Source organism: Corythoichthys intestinalis, chromosome 1 (assembly GCF_030265065.1).
Source record: "Corythoichthys intestinalis isolate RoL2023-P3 chromosome 1, ASM3026506v1, whole genome shotgun sequence".
In the NCBI taxonomy this organism is placed as follows: domain Eukaryota; kingdom Metazoa; phylum Chordata; class Actinopteri; order Syngnathiformes; family Syngnathidae; genus Corythoichthys; species Corythoichthys intestinalis.
This window is the reverse complement of record NC_080395.1, coordinates 35,545,616-35,558,662: the sequence shown is the minus strand read 5'-3', so window position 1 is coordinate 35,558,662 and position 13,047 is coordinate 35,545,616. Positions and strand designations below refer to the sequence as shown.

At 39.9% G+C, this 13,047-nt stretch overlaps 1 protein-coding gene across 1 annotated transcript in view; it reads left to right on the top strand.

Moving 5' to 3' along the window:
- Nucleotides 1–13,047, top strand: part of ush2a (Usher syndrome 2A (autosomal recessive, mild)) — a 428,293-nt gene that overhangs the window by 377,173 nt on the left and 38,073 nt on the right. Inside the window, exons 77-81 of the mRNA XM_057848749.1 lie at nt 2,230–2,571; nt 2,665–3,026; nt 6,285–6,654; nt 8,900–9,181; nt 9,335–9,504. Coding sequence (XP_057704732.1) covers nt 2,230–2,571; nt 2,665–3,026; nt 6,285–6,654; nt 8,900–9,181; nt 9,335–9,504 — 1,526 coding nt within the window. The remainder of the gene's footprint in view (nt 1–2,229; nt 2,572–2,664; nt 3,027–6,284; nt 6,655–8,899; nt 9,182–9,334; nt 9,505–13,047) is intronic.

Below are 13,047 nucleotides of genomic sequence, written 5' to 3'. Positions count from 1 at the left end.
GATCGGCAAACCGCCCGGCGGAGAGCAATTTACAGTTCGCTCCCGGGAGGAGGGTGGCTGGAGTTGTTGTGCAGCTAACGTGCTAACAGCTAACTGCTAATGAGCATGAGGAGAGCTTTTTACATGCCTATATGATCAAACGTAAGTAGTCCTTTATTTAAAGGAATTCTGTAGTGTTTACTTTGTAATCACTGTATTCGTATTTGACATAATACAAAACAAGATGTTTACTCACTTCCTCGTAAGTCCAATGGTCCCACAGTAAATATCCACGTGAATGGGAACCTTTTGAAACTCCAAAAAGGCGCGTACGACTCTCCTGCACACAGAATGATTTTTCTGCAGCCGTTTGGCTGGCGTGATGCGAAAAATAAACGTATTAATCCGCAAAATCAGCTGAATCCTTCGTCCTCATACACAACAGTAGACTGTATAGTGAAGAGGACGTCTTCTACCGTACACGTCACAGCGCCCTCCTCCTCAATGCAAGACCGAAGCCGGAAGTCACTCATTTTCATGGCGCGGGATTAAAAAAACTAAATAAATATAGCGATCGCTTCCACACACATCCAAGCGGTCCATATCATTCAGGGGCATAAAATACCGCGTGTATTATGAAATAAACATGCTTTTTCGTGTCACAGGTACTTTAAGGTGGCCAACTTGACAATCACCTACCTACCACCTTGACTAGGTCCTCTTAAAAGGGAAACCTGTTGTATTGCAAATGTAATTTCTGAAGTTGCTTTACAATGATAGTGTAAAATCCATTTTATCCTGGGAAAACATTCTGAAAGACCTTATATTTAAATGTGTTTTAATTGTATCATCAATAAATTTGCATTCTTTTGTCACACTTAGTAATTGAAGTTAATTTGATGTTCAGTGCTTTATTTTTTTTTTATATGATTCAATATTATCTAAATAATTGGTGCGAGAAAAGTATTAATTTTCAGTTGAAATGGCATTAAAAAGGTCTTAAAAGTCTTGAATTTAGATGTATCAATCCTGGGGGGACCCTGGATGAAGAGGTAAGCCATTTTGATATTTTTACTTATTTTTTGCGTGGCGTTTTGCCGTGCTGCTTCTATCTGACAATTAAAAAATGAAAATGGTATCTGACTACCAATATTACCTTTTCTGTTGTAAAAAAAACAACTTAAGAGGGAAGTGTTAATAAATTACAGATTAAGATTTGTTATAAATGAAAATATTTAAAGTGTTCGTTGGCTGTCACTGAGTAACATTTGCGATCGCTACACAAAAATAGCAATTTAAATTGCCCCCAAGAACGGTCAGAGACGTAAGATAACCAGAGGATATAATATATAAGAAAGACAGGGCATATGGTGGTAAATGATAGCTTGTTGAAACAGGAGAATGTCATTGTCAGTGGCGTAAGGCAACACGCACAAGGAAAAGGTGTCGATTAAAAAGCTAACTGGATCAGGTGGGCTCTTTTTTTTGTCTTTTTCAACCCTCGACACTCAAGCGATCTCTTTAACTGAACATTTGTATGTTTTTCCACATCTTTACCAGTGAATTTGGCACCAGGGACATAATTTTTGGACAGAATTGGTAGGTTTAGCTCAGTAAACATCTAGTTCGTACACTATTTCTATTCATTTGCTATTAGGGACAAACATTCATTTTGGAGCATTTGGGAGCAGCCTTGACTGCAATGTTTATTTATCACACACACTGTGTTTTAAAATGATATGGTTAGTAGTGTGCGTGTAGTAAAAAAAAAAAAAGGTAAGTTGATAAGCTGTCGAGAAAAAACATTGGTTCAAAACAGCTGTCAGACATAACGCAACAGATTTTCTTTTTCCAAATTGTTTCGCAGTGTTATCAAATCAGCCAGTTGAGTGAGGTTGATGTCATGTACATTATGAACTTGCAGTTTGAAAGTAACATCTTGTTGTTGTTGTTTTAAACTTATTGGCTGCCATTGACAGCCATTGAAGTCCATTCCTTTTGAACTGGGAGGGCTGGCATGACTGCATTGTTGCTTTTGTTCATTCCCTGTCAGCCCTCCCATTCAAATGGATTGGATGTCTCCAAGTCAACTCAATTAAATTTACAGCAGACGGATGAAAAGAACCTTATCATCAGTGTCACTGAAAAAGTTGAATAGTCATTTCATGTTGAATGACTGAAGGAAAGCTTTTCACCTGCAACTGATAAACCCCACGAAACACCCTCGCTGTGCATGCTCTTCTCTACTAGATGTACAATTTATATAGCGAAGGAAACCTGGAGTTTAGCGGGCTCTCGCGCAACTTCCTGTTTCGGCGCTTGGAACCATGGACTGCGTACACTCTGACTCTTGAAGCTTGTACGTCAGCGGGATGCACGCGTAGCCTCCCTCAGCGTGTTACCACTGATGCTGCACCACCGGCCTCGCAGCCCCCTCCCACAGCCCTTTCCGTCGGTTCAGACCACGTGTCGCTCACCTGGGGAGCGCCCGCACACCCGAACGGGCCCATTGGCGAGTACTACTTACTGGGAAGAAGTCTGGATCAGGTGGGCAGGGGAAGAAGGAGAGATGAGGATGTTCAAAGAGAGAAAGTATGTTGAAAAATGTCTCCCTGGTTTAGATTTATTTCTTTTACCAACATCTTATTTACTATTTTGTGTCACCCCATGCTTCATTGCAAATAGGTGCTGTTTAGAGAATCATCTCCACAAGAAAATGACACTTTCTCCTACACAGTGACTGATTTACGCCCTTGGACTCAATACGAGTTTGCCGTACGTTCTCACAACCCCGCAGGCCCTACCCAGAGCTCCTGGTTAACCGTAACCACCAGGCAAGCCCCCCCTCGTGGCCTTGCCCCACCGACCGTAAGTCACCTTCAGGGCCAACCCAGTGAAGTATTGGTGTCGTGGAATCCTCCTCTGGAACCCAATGGCGTGCTCCAGTCTTACAGAATCCAGAGAAACAATATGAGCTTCTCCTTTAGTTTTGACCCAACGGTGCTAAGCTACACTGACGAGGATCTTCTTCCTTTTGCAAAATACAGGTGAGACTTTAAACACTGTTCAGTTCCAATTTGGCTGTGTTCAGACCAGTGTTGTTAATAACGGCGTTAGAATATAACGGCGTTATTTTTTTCAGTAGTGAGTAATCTAATTAATTAATTTTCTCATCTTGGCAACGCCGTTACCATTACTGATGATGGAAAGGCGTGCGTTACTATGCGTTGCTATATTGGTTGAATGACGCGCTAAAAGTCTGAGGGAGACGGACTGACCGAGACGACAGAGCAGAGCAGGAGTGGGGAGGAGGCTAAAAAAGTTGTGACGCCGAGCAAACACAATGCTAGGTGGCTCTGATAATACCTGACTCTAGCCGATAGCCTACAAACTACGCCCACATGATATGGTAGATAAGGTAGATATCACATTTATATATAGAACTAGATGCGAAATAACAGACACGGGGGCGTTAGCAACATGTACAGTATAGGAACTAGATGCGTTAGTAAACAGCCGCCATCTTGAAGCAGTAGACTTCTTAGGAAGGCTCTGTTGTAGAGAACCTTCCTAGCGAATCTAAGTCACTTTTCATCTAAAATACTCCTAAATTGGCAAAATCTTGACTTGAATCTATCTTTAAATGATGAAACAGTTTTAAAACTTCCACATGTCAAAAGTAGAGAGAAGGGAACTAATGCAATAATGGGAGCAATTTTGACAACTTTTAATGGTTGATTCAGGGTAAAGGGTAAATTAGGGTAATGAATTGGGCTAGGGCCAATTCTCCCAAAAACCTTTTACACTTCACATAGTATGACCTAAGTTTGGTTTTTTTTTTTGAGGAGAAAAAAAAAAACATGAAAATTATCACCAGTTACTTTGCCAAGTAACTAATTACTCTTACATTCAGGTAACTGAGTTACTAGCGCAATTACTTTTTGGGAGAAGTAATTTGTAACTATAATCAATTACTTTTTTAAAGTAAGATTAACAACACTGGTTCAGACTGCAGGCATATTTGATTCCAATCAAGATTCGTCCTCAAATCTGATTCTTAGGGCTGACTGTCCATGATATTTTTAGCAAGTGTCCAGATCAGATCTGGGCCTGTTCAGATTGGGCTACATTATTAACACACCTGACAGGTTGCTGTGGCAACAAAGGCGTCGTCCAGCATAGAGTGAAGTCACGAACAGTAGTGATGTGCTCTACTGTGCCGAGGCGCCGATGCGTGTGCCGAGTAAACCGGAAAAAAATCTGCAAAGCGCGCATCGAGGCATGTGTTGATCACTCTTGTGGCCACGCCCGAAGCCTCGGAAGGCACGTTGCTACGTCCGAAGCCTCACGAGACGGGCTTCCTACGTCATCGCCAACACATGGTTTCGCGGGTGATTCGAAATAAACTGGCGCACCGAGACAACAATGAGCTGACAGGTGCCACTGACACACCCAACTCGCATCTTCAAACCTCAATTCAATCGGATTCGTTGTCAATCATTTACGTTCGGGTCGGGTCGGACTTCTTCTCTCGCTAACTTTTTAAAAATAAATATACTGTATATTTATTGTATATGAATTTTAAACTAAGGAATACTTGTTATAAAATAAATAAATTGTATAAAACAGAGAAGGGGCGCTGTCATGAGCTGCAGGAGAGCCATGCAGTGCATTGTTTGCGCACATGAACGCTCTGGGGCTCTCCGTGAGTCTGCAACTCTGCAACCTTTCCTTTCCTTTTCGAATTTCGATATGGATATGATATTAGTCAAACATCTTTATTATCATTTGTTTCGAGGGCCACACCTCTTCGTGCAAAGGTGGACATCGTGAAGTTCGTGGTGTTCCTTAAAATGTTCTTATTTTGTTTCATTGTTCCTTAAGGCAGGTTGTTCTTTTGTGTGTGTTCTGATCCGAGTCATTAAAATAATGTCATTTAAAAGTATTTTAGTTTATTTTTGTATATGCTGCTGTTCTCTCCTTGTCAGAGAGGTGCGTCCATGAGAGCACAATATCCCACACAGAAATATATTTAACAAACCTATCCAGCATTATTTCGTTGTGTACATATATTTATAATGATCAAAAAAGTATGTAGACTATTTAAACATTATGAAAAATTGCATTTTTTTCTGCCAACTCGAAGGAATTAAAGCAAATGTCTGTTGCTGCATTTTGCCAAGGAAATGAAGCATGAACTATCCACCTGATAGAACAGACACACAAATATAAAAATATAAATGTTTATTGAATATGCATTTTACAGTCTTGTTTAACTGGGAGAATTTGTTACAAAAGACAGGCTTTAATTTGTTATCATTATGCACGTAGGCGTCGTCACAAATGTGATCACACAAAACACAACAATTTTCCAAGCAGTGCTCTGTCCAGGTCTGACTGATGCATTGCATCCCTGCATTTCCTCCTTCTGGGTCCTCATAAATAGAAAAATAAAACTTCGGCTTTTTTTCCCCGCTCGGCCATGCAAGTTAAGTTAATTGCTCGGGCTCGGGCTTTAATACACGCGGGCCGGGCCGGGTCGGGTCAGGTCGGGCTGGATTTTTTAGGCCCGATCTAGGCTCTACTTTCAAGTAACACACGCACATTCATTCACATCACAAATCCCTGCCCTTTTGACACCATCAAATCCATGGTATCATTTTAATCCCTCTGCCTGTCATGACCTTTATTTTCCACATGATGGCGCAATAGAACAAATGAAGCCTCATGATGCTTCGGCCCAGGAGCGAACCAGTTTGATGGAAAGCCTCATTGCTTCATGATGCTTCAGTTTGCCATCACTGACGAACAGTCAAATCCCATCTGAGCTGTTTAGACTGAGAGGCATCTTGTCATTATCTAATATAAAACTACCTTTCGTATATGTTTTCGATTCGTCTCGCAAAAATCAGATTTCTGTGCTTTGTGACTGTTCAGACTACAAAAGAACCATGCCGTTTCTATCTGGATGGGCCAGTCTGAGCAAGGCATTTGAGACATATGGTGCCTAAACAGAGGCATGTTATCTGCACCTGCAACTACTTGTAGTATAGACCTAAAAACTCTTTACACTAGAGATTAATAATTCTATCAATTATTAAAACCTCATTCATCAATGTATGACAGGTTATTAATACATTTGGAAAAGATCTGTAGTTTATAATTTGTTTTTTATAATTTGTCTTCCTTTGTCAAAGTCAAAAATTGACTTTGAATTTATTAATTTTGAATGTACGAGTGAAGTGTATGTACCCACGGAAACAAAATGACTTCAAATTAAATTAATGTTTTTTTTTTTCTTCCAGCTATTCAGTCATAGCCTGCACTTCCGAGGGCTGCACCACAAGCCCTTCCACTAACATTACCACATTAGAGGCTCCCCCCGCTGCCGTAGAGCCTCCCATGGCGAACTCCATCACGTCCAGCAGTATGAATGTTACATGGACTAAACCGCCCACCCAAAATGGGGAAGTGACTGAATATGTCCTCAAAGTGAACCGTGAAGAAGCTTATCGTGGTAGAGAGATGAAGACCATTGTGGTCAACCTCGATCCTCACACATCATACCAGCTGGTGCTTTTGGCATGTACCAGTGGTGGATGCACTGCCAGTGCAACAATTTCCACTGTGACAGAAGAGGCTCCTCCTTTGGACATGTCTGTTCCCAATCTTAAGGTACATGAGCATTTAAGTTAAAACCTTTAGATGTAGATCAAACATTATCTCGGTAGCAAGCAAACACTATATACAAATGTGGCTGCAAATCAGAACAATATTACTTGATAACCAAAGCAATTAGGTCAAGGTCACTTTGTCAGTATACCTGGTGATCTGAATCCTTAATAGCAGGGTTCACTAAATCTGGACCTCTATGCCATCAATCCTGTCATGTTTTCTACGTCTCTTTCCCCTAACACACCTGAATCAAATGATTATGTCATCAGCAACCTCTCCAGAAGCCTGATAATGATCCTGATTATTTGATTCAGGTGTGTTGGAGGAGGGAGACATGGAAAACACGACAGGAAAAGTGGCTCCGAGGTCCGGATTTATTGAACCCTGCTATATGGCTGCCATTGACGGCTCTAGACATTCAATCCATTTTGACTGGGAGAGGCTGGCGATGACTGCCAACCTCTATAGATTTGGACGTCCTCTGCCGTCAATGGCCCAGAAACAAGCATTCACAGCCAGTGAGGCAGTGAGTTAAATACTATGATTTTTTTTTATCAACTATAGTGTGTTATTGAGGGCTATAACAAGAGTGCATTTTGTTTTTTCTTCAGTTATTTGTAATTATTATTATTATTTTCTGATATATTTATACATTCAAAACTATAAAAAATATTGCTTAATATTAAAAAATATATATATATATATATGTATGTATGTAATATATATATATATATATATGTATATGTATTCTAATTGAGACCTGGCTCCACATATGTGGACATCACATTTTGGTTTGTTAATATTATGGTCTATACATAACCCTAAATGTAATGCATACAAGCCAGGTGTTTATGGATTTTTTTTTTTTTTTTTATTATTATTGTCACTATTAGTTGTTTAAATTTGTTGCTTTGACACTCAACTATAACTTATATGCATCGCAGCAGAATGAATCAGTTTGAAAATTTGAAAAAGACAGTTTCATTTTTCTCATATACAATAATTGAGAATAACGTAAATAAAAGCCAATATTTCCAGGAAGTGGCACCCTAACATGGGAGCAGACACTTTATTAATGCTGGTGCTAGCATTCAAATCTCTCTATCCCAGATCGCCCGCTCTTCCTCGCCCGCTCTTCCTCGTAACATCATTCATACTCATTATCACTAACGGTGTACCATTTATATTTAAAGAGAACCGTTGATAGAAAGACTTGTAGTTCTTAAAAGATAAACATTATTAAAATAACTTGATATTAAAACCCCTCTTGATGTTTTCGTTTTCATACGGTTTGTAAAATAAATTTAACTGGTAGTTTGCCATTGTTGTTGATGTCGCTGGGCGGTGATGTCACTGGGTTACGCTGTCAGGCTTCCAGAGTATGACTCTAGCGACATAAACATGTCATTTGTTCAGCCCTTTCAATTTGAACCCGAGAGGAACATTAATGCGCATGACAGCACTGTCGATATGTCACAAAATGAGCAGCAAAAGCAAAATGAACAGGAAAGACGGGATGAGATGAGATGACAGTAGGACAAAACCGGAGTTCTACCAAAATGTGTTACACTGGCGAAACGTTGTACAAGAGGGAAATTTGACACCCAAAGTACTACCATGCGCTTTGAGCTTGTTTTGTTTAGATGCATGCAGGCAGAACATACTAAAGATGCCTTAACAAAATACTTAAACGTAGTATTATTACATAAGGGTGGTTTGCTACGTGACTAATGTGGTCAACAGATCAGCAGTCTGCTTTAAAGCTACCACAAGAAAACACAATGCTAAATGGTATGAGAGGGAAACACAGGCAAAACGTATTTTGAGGCAATGAAAAGGTAATAAAAGACTCAATAAAAACACAAATAGTATAAAAACACAAATAGTAAGTACTCGCTGCTTTTAACTGATGTGCGTATGTGTTGGACATCTCGCCACCTAGGAAGGAATTGCAGAACACCGGTAGTTTTCAACTAGTGACAGTGACTAACTACGTCATCACCCCGAGCGTCCATTGTGTGTATAAAACATGGCGCCCTCCGTAGGTCAAAACATGAACTAAATATTAGATTTTTAATTCATTGGCAATATTCTGTGCGTCTCTAATAACATCTTTTAGTAAAAGAGAACAATTGTGGCTTATTAGAGCTTACAAGTCTTTAAGTCCGAGGTTCCCTTTAAATACTTTGAGCAACAGTCTTTCACATCAAGGTAGTTTATACTTGGTGTTTTCTGTTCCTTCAAGGTCACAGGTCCTGAATCGGTAGAAATCACCTGGAGACCACCACAGAAACCCAATGGCATCATCACAGGCTATGAACTTCGCAGGGATGGTCAACTAATCTACGTGGGCCCTGAGACTCATTACCATGACTTCACTCTTCTGCCCAGTGTGGAGTACAGCTACTTTGTCAGGGCCAACAACAGCAGAGGGGCGGTGAGCAGCGCCGCAGCCACAGCGAAGACTCATGCGGCAGCTCCTTCAGGGGTTGGTCCCCCCTTTTTGTCCCCACTGGCGCCAAATCAGGTTGAACCCAACTCATCGATTCATTAAAGTTAAAGCTACATCAGCTAGGGTTAATAGAATTGCTCTATGTATCATACTTAGTTTTTTTAATTGTTTGGGCTTCTATATCTAATAAATTTGCCAGTCCTAACCTGTTTTCAATGCCCCGTCTAGGTGAAAGTGGAGTGGAACATTCCCGCCCGTCCTAATGGAGAAATTATTAGTTACACAATATATCACAGAGAGCCGGTCCAGCTCCGTGTCAGCAGCACTGTGTACACTCCACAGGACAGTGTCTTCTTCGAGAGACGCACTTCTCTGCAGGAGCTTTCTCCCTATCGCAGGTTTTTATGCAGTTATTTCCCCGTTTTAACAAAAAACTGACACAGCAGTCATTTATGTATTTCAAAATGGATTTTAGCTTGAACTTCACACATGACGTTTATCTTTTAGTTGTCTTGCTGTATTGCATTTCTCTACAACAGATCCTTTAGTTGCCTTTGTTATTGCTCCCCACAGTATTACAAAGTTAAACTGAAAATTCCATGGACCAGAATGCCCTTCACGATATGGATAACAACATGAAATTGCTCATGCAAAATAGTATGTGGACCATACAGAACTGCTGAATCAAGCTTAATTTTCATTAACGCCTACTTAGTTTGGGTGGATTTTATAGCCGTTCTCCATATAAAGTATTGTATTTAATGTTGCAATATACAGCACACTCACTGACCACAGCATTAGGTTCACTCACAAAGTTTAATATGGGCTTTCCCAAAGTTGTCATTGCTGTAGTATGCAGGGATGTTGAATAAACCTGGATCATAGTGAGACATTTCATATTCAGAGCTTGAATTTTTTAGCACAATGCCCAAAAATTATAATCTCATCTAGAGTTGTTCAATAATGACTTTTTAAGTGATGTTCCGATTTTGCTCCACTCCAAAAATCCTTTACCCATATCAAACCTATACTGATATATGCGGTTGTGCACTTAACTTTTTATTGTTAATTGTATTGTGATGCCCCACTAGATGCTTTAATGATGATAATTGTAACAACTTCAACTAAAGTTATAGAAAATAAATGTCCTGTATGCATGATATAAATTGAAATGGGCAAAAATTAAATAAAGGAATCGTTCACAATTAAATTTCCTTTACATTAGTTACCAAAGCATTACAAATACAGTGGTACCACGACATACGATCGCTTCGACACACGATATTTTCAACATCCGACGTAAAATTTGACTCGCCATTTGTTTCTACATCCGACGACATGCTCGAAATACGACGACAAGACAGCACCGCAAATGAACGCATGGCGGATTTTCTTGTGTGAGAAATCAACACAGGTTTCAAAAAAGTTCGTACAGTTGGTGAAACCAGGAAAAAAATGATGCTTACCTTTGAAATGAAAATGCAAATTACAGAAAAATATGGCCGTGGGGTGCGCATCCATGAACTGGCTAAACAATACAGCTCCACCGTCCTCTTCCGGCCACCGTTCGCCAACATCGCCAAGGAAATCGCCAGCTTCGTCACGTTTTTATCATTTATTTAAGAACTTATCCAACACAAAACGCCCATTGTCTTCCACAGTTGACTGTGCTCTCAAGAAAATGAAAGTATTATCTCTACCGCACCGACCTATCTCACAGTGACATTAGCCCAGCGGTGCGTTCAGGTACAGCAAAAAGTGTCCGCCACATTAGAATCCGATTCGTTACATGATTTACAGGAGTAATTATTATTATTATTATTATTATAATATTCCGATTTTTATTTATAGCTTATTTGTTTTGCTATGTTTAATTGCCATTTGTAATAGTACTAGCTGTATTTATTAAGGATTTACTGTAGGTTTTAAGGCTGTGGAACGAATTAATGGAATTATAATGTATTCCTATGGGAAAATCCTGCTCGACATACAACCATTTCAACTTACAAACAAGGTCCTGGAACGAATTAACTTCATATGTAGAGGTACCACTGTACAGGCAGTCAATCATAGGTCATGCCAATGCAACGACAATTCCCAAGATGTATTTTTTTGGGCTTTTGAACAGATATTTGTATTTTATTACTTTTCTAGTTTTCTTAGTGACCATTTCTTTCTGGCAACGCAGTAGTTTTACGTATTGAGTTTATAATTCATTATTTTTCCATCATTAATTGTTCACTTAATTTTTGCACCATGAATGCAAATGTTCTGCTCACATAACAAATCCCAGGCATCTTATTGTGCTAGCTTATGGTCAACTAATATAACTGCAATTCTAAACTGTGATCAACACTTGCACAATGGCAGAAGACTTCTACATTCACTTTGAAGGCTACATGCATTCCGTTTTGGTCCAACACCGATAATGACAACCCAATATCATATTAAAATACTTTTATCTGCGGAAATTGTCAACTACCCAATAATATCTGACAAATCTAACCTCATCCTGGTCAGAATTTCAAGTACCGTATTTTTCGGACTACAAGTCGCACCTGAGTATAGACCCTACTCACGTGACGTCACAGCCACGCCCCCGTGCCATGTTGTCCGGATACTAGTCATGTTAATGCATTAGCGCTTCGTAAATTCCTCCTATTATGGCGTGTTTTTCTGCTCGTTAACATTAAACAATCAAAATGGTGAAGTCGTGTGTGGCGGTCGGTTGCAAAAACAGAGAAGATAGACGGAGAGACTTGAATTTTTACCGTATTCCGAGAGACCCGAAGAGGAGACCGCGATTGACTGCTGCAATTCGACGAGAAAACTGGGCTCCAAACGACTACCACAGATTATGTAGTTGTCATTTTATATCTGGTAAGATGCATTTAATATATATTTAGAGGGTTTTGGGCTGACAACCACAATTAAGATCATTGCTAGGCTAATCGCCGACAACATACACGTATGTATGTAGTGAGAGTGCTATCGCTAAACCATATAAACATTAAAAGCCCTAACTCCATTGACAAACGACATGAAATACATTAGACTTGACAGTGGATGTTAGCAATAACAAAAGATTTTGAATTGAAAATTTCGTAACTCACCTTTCCAAGCACAAGATAGATTCCTGCCGAATTTTCGTGGACGAGGACCTGTTTCACCCAACCAGCAACGTAGCATTTATAAGCCTCCAAGCTCTTAAAGTTTTTTAAACTTTCGTGAGAATAGGCTGATTTTGTGTGGACAAGATAGTTGTAAATATCAGGATATCAGATGTCAGGCGAAGCCAGCGGGTCGAAAAACATCGATTTAGGCATCAAATACGGATCTGGCGAATGGATAAACGGAAGCTTTTCCACGTAACGCCTTTTATGCAACGGATCCAATGAGTTTACAGCGTCAGATAACACCGGTGCTTCCATGAATTGCTCTATAACTTGCTCGACTAATTGAAAACAATGAGAATAGGTCTGAAAAAGAGGTACAATATGGCGGCCGGAAACAGCGACACGCCCATTTTGTGACGTAGGTGAGTAGGGTCTATAAGTCACACCAGCCATAAAATGCCCAACGAAGAGAAAAAAAACAAGTCGCGTTGGAGTATAAGTCGCATTTTGGGGGACATTTACTTGATGAAATCCAACACGTAGAACAGATCTGTCATCTTGAAAGGCAATTTAATATAAAAATACAATAGAGAACAACATGCTGAATAAGTGTACAGTGCATGAACAATGAAATGCGAATATACTGTCCTCACCAGGACGCTACGGCTCGGTCCTGGCTATACAGCGAGCCCAACTCCCATATGACGATGCTTGACGTTCATATAATTTGCGGAATCAATTTCGTCCTTGATACCAAACAGGTTGGCATCAACGTAAATAAATGATAATTAGGTGCTGTTAGAGCAATGCCACAAATGGTTAGCA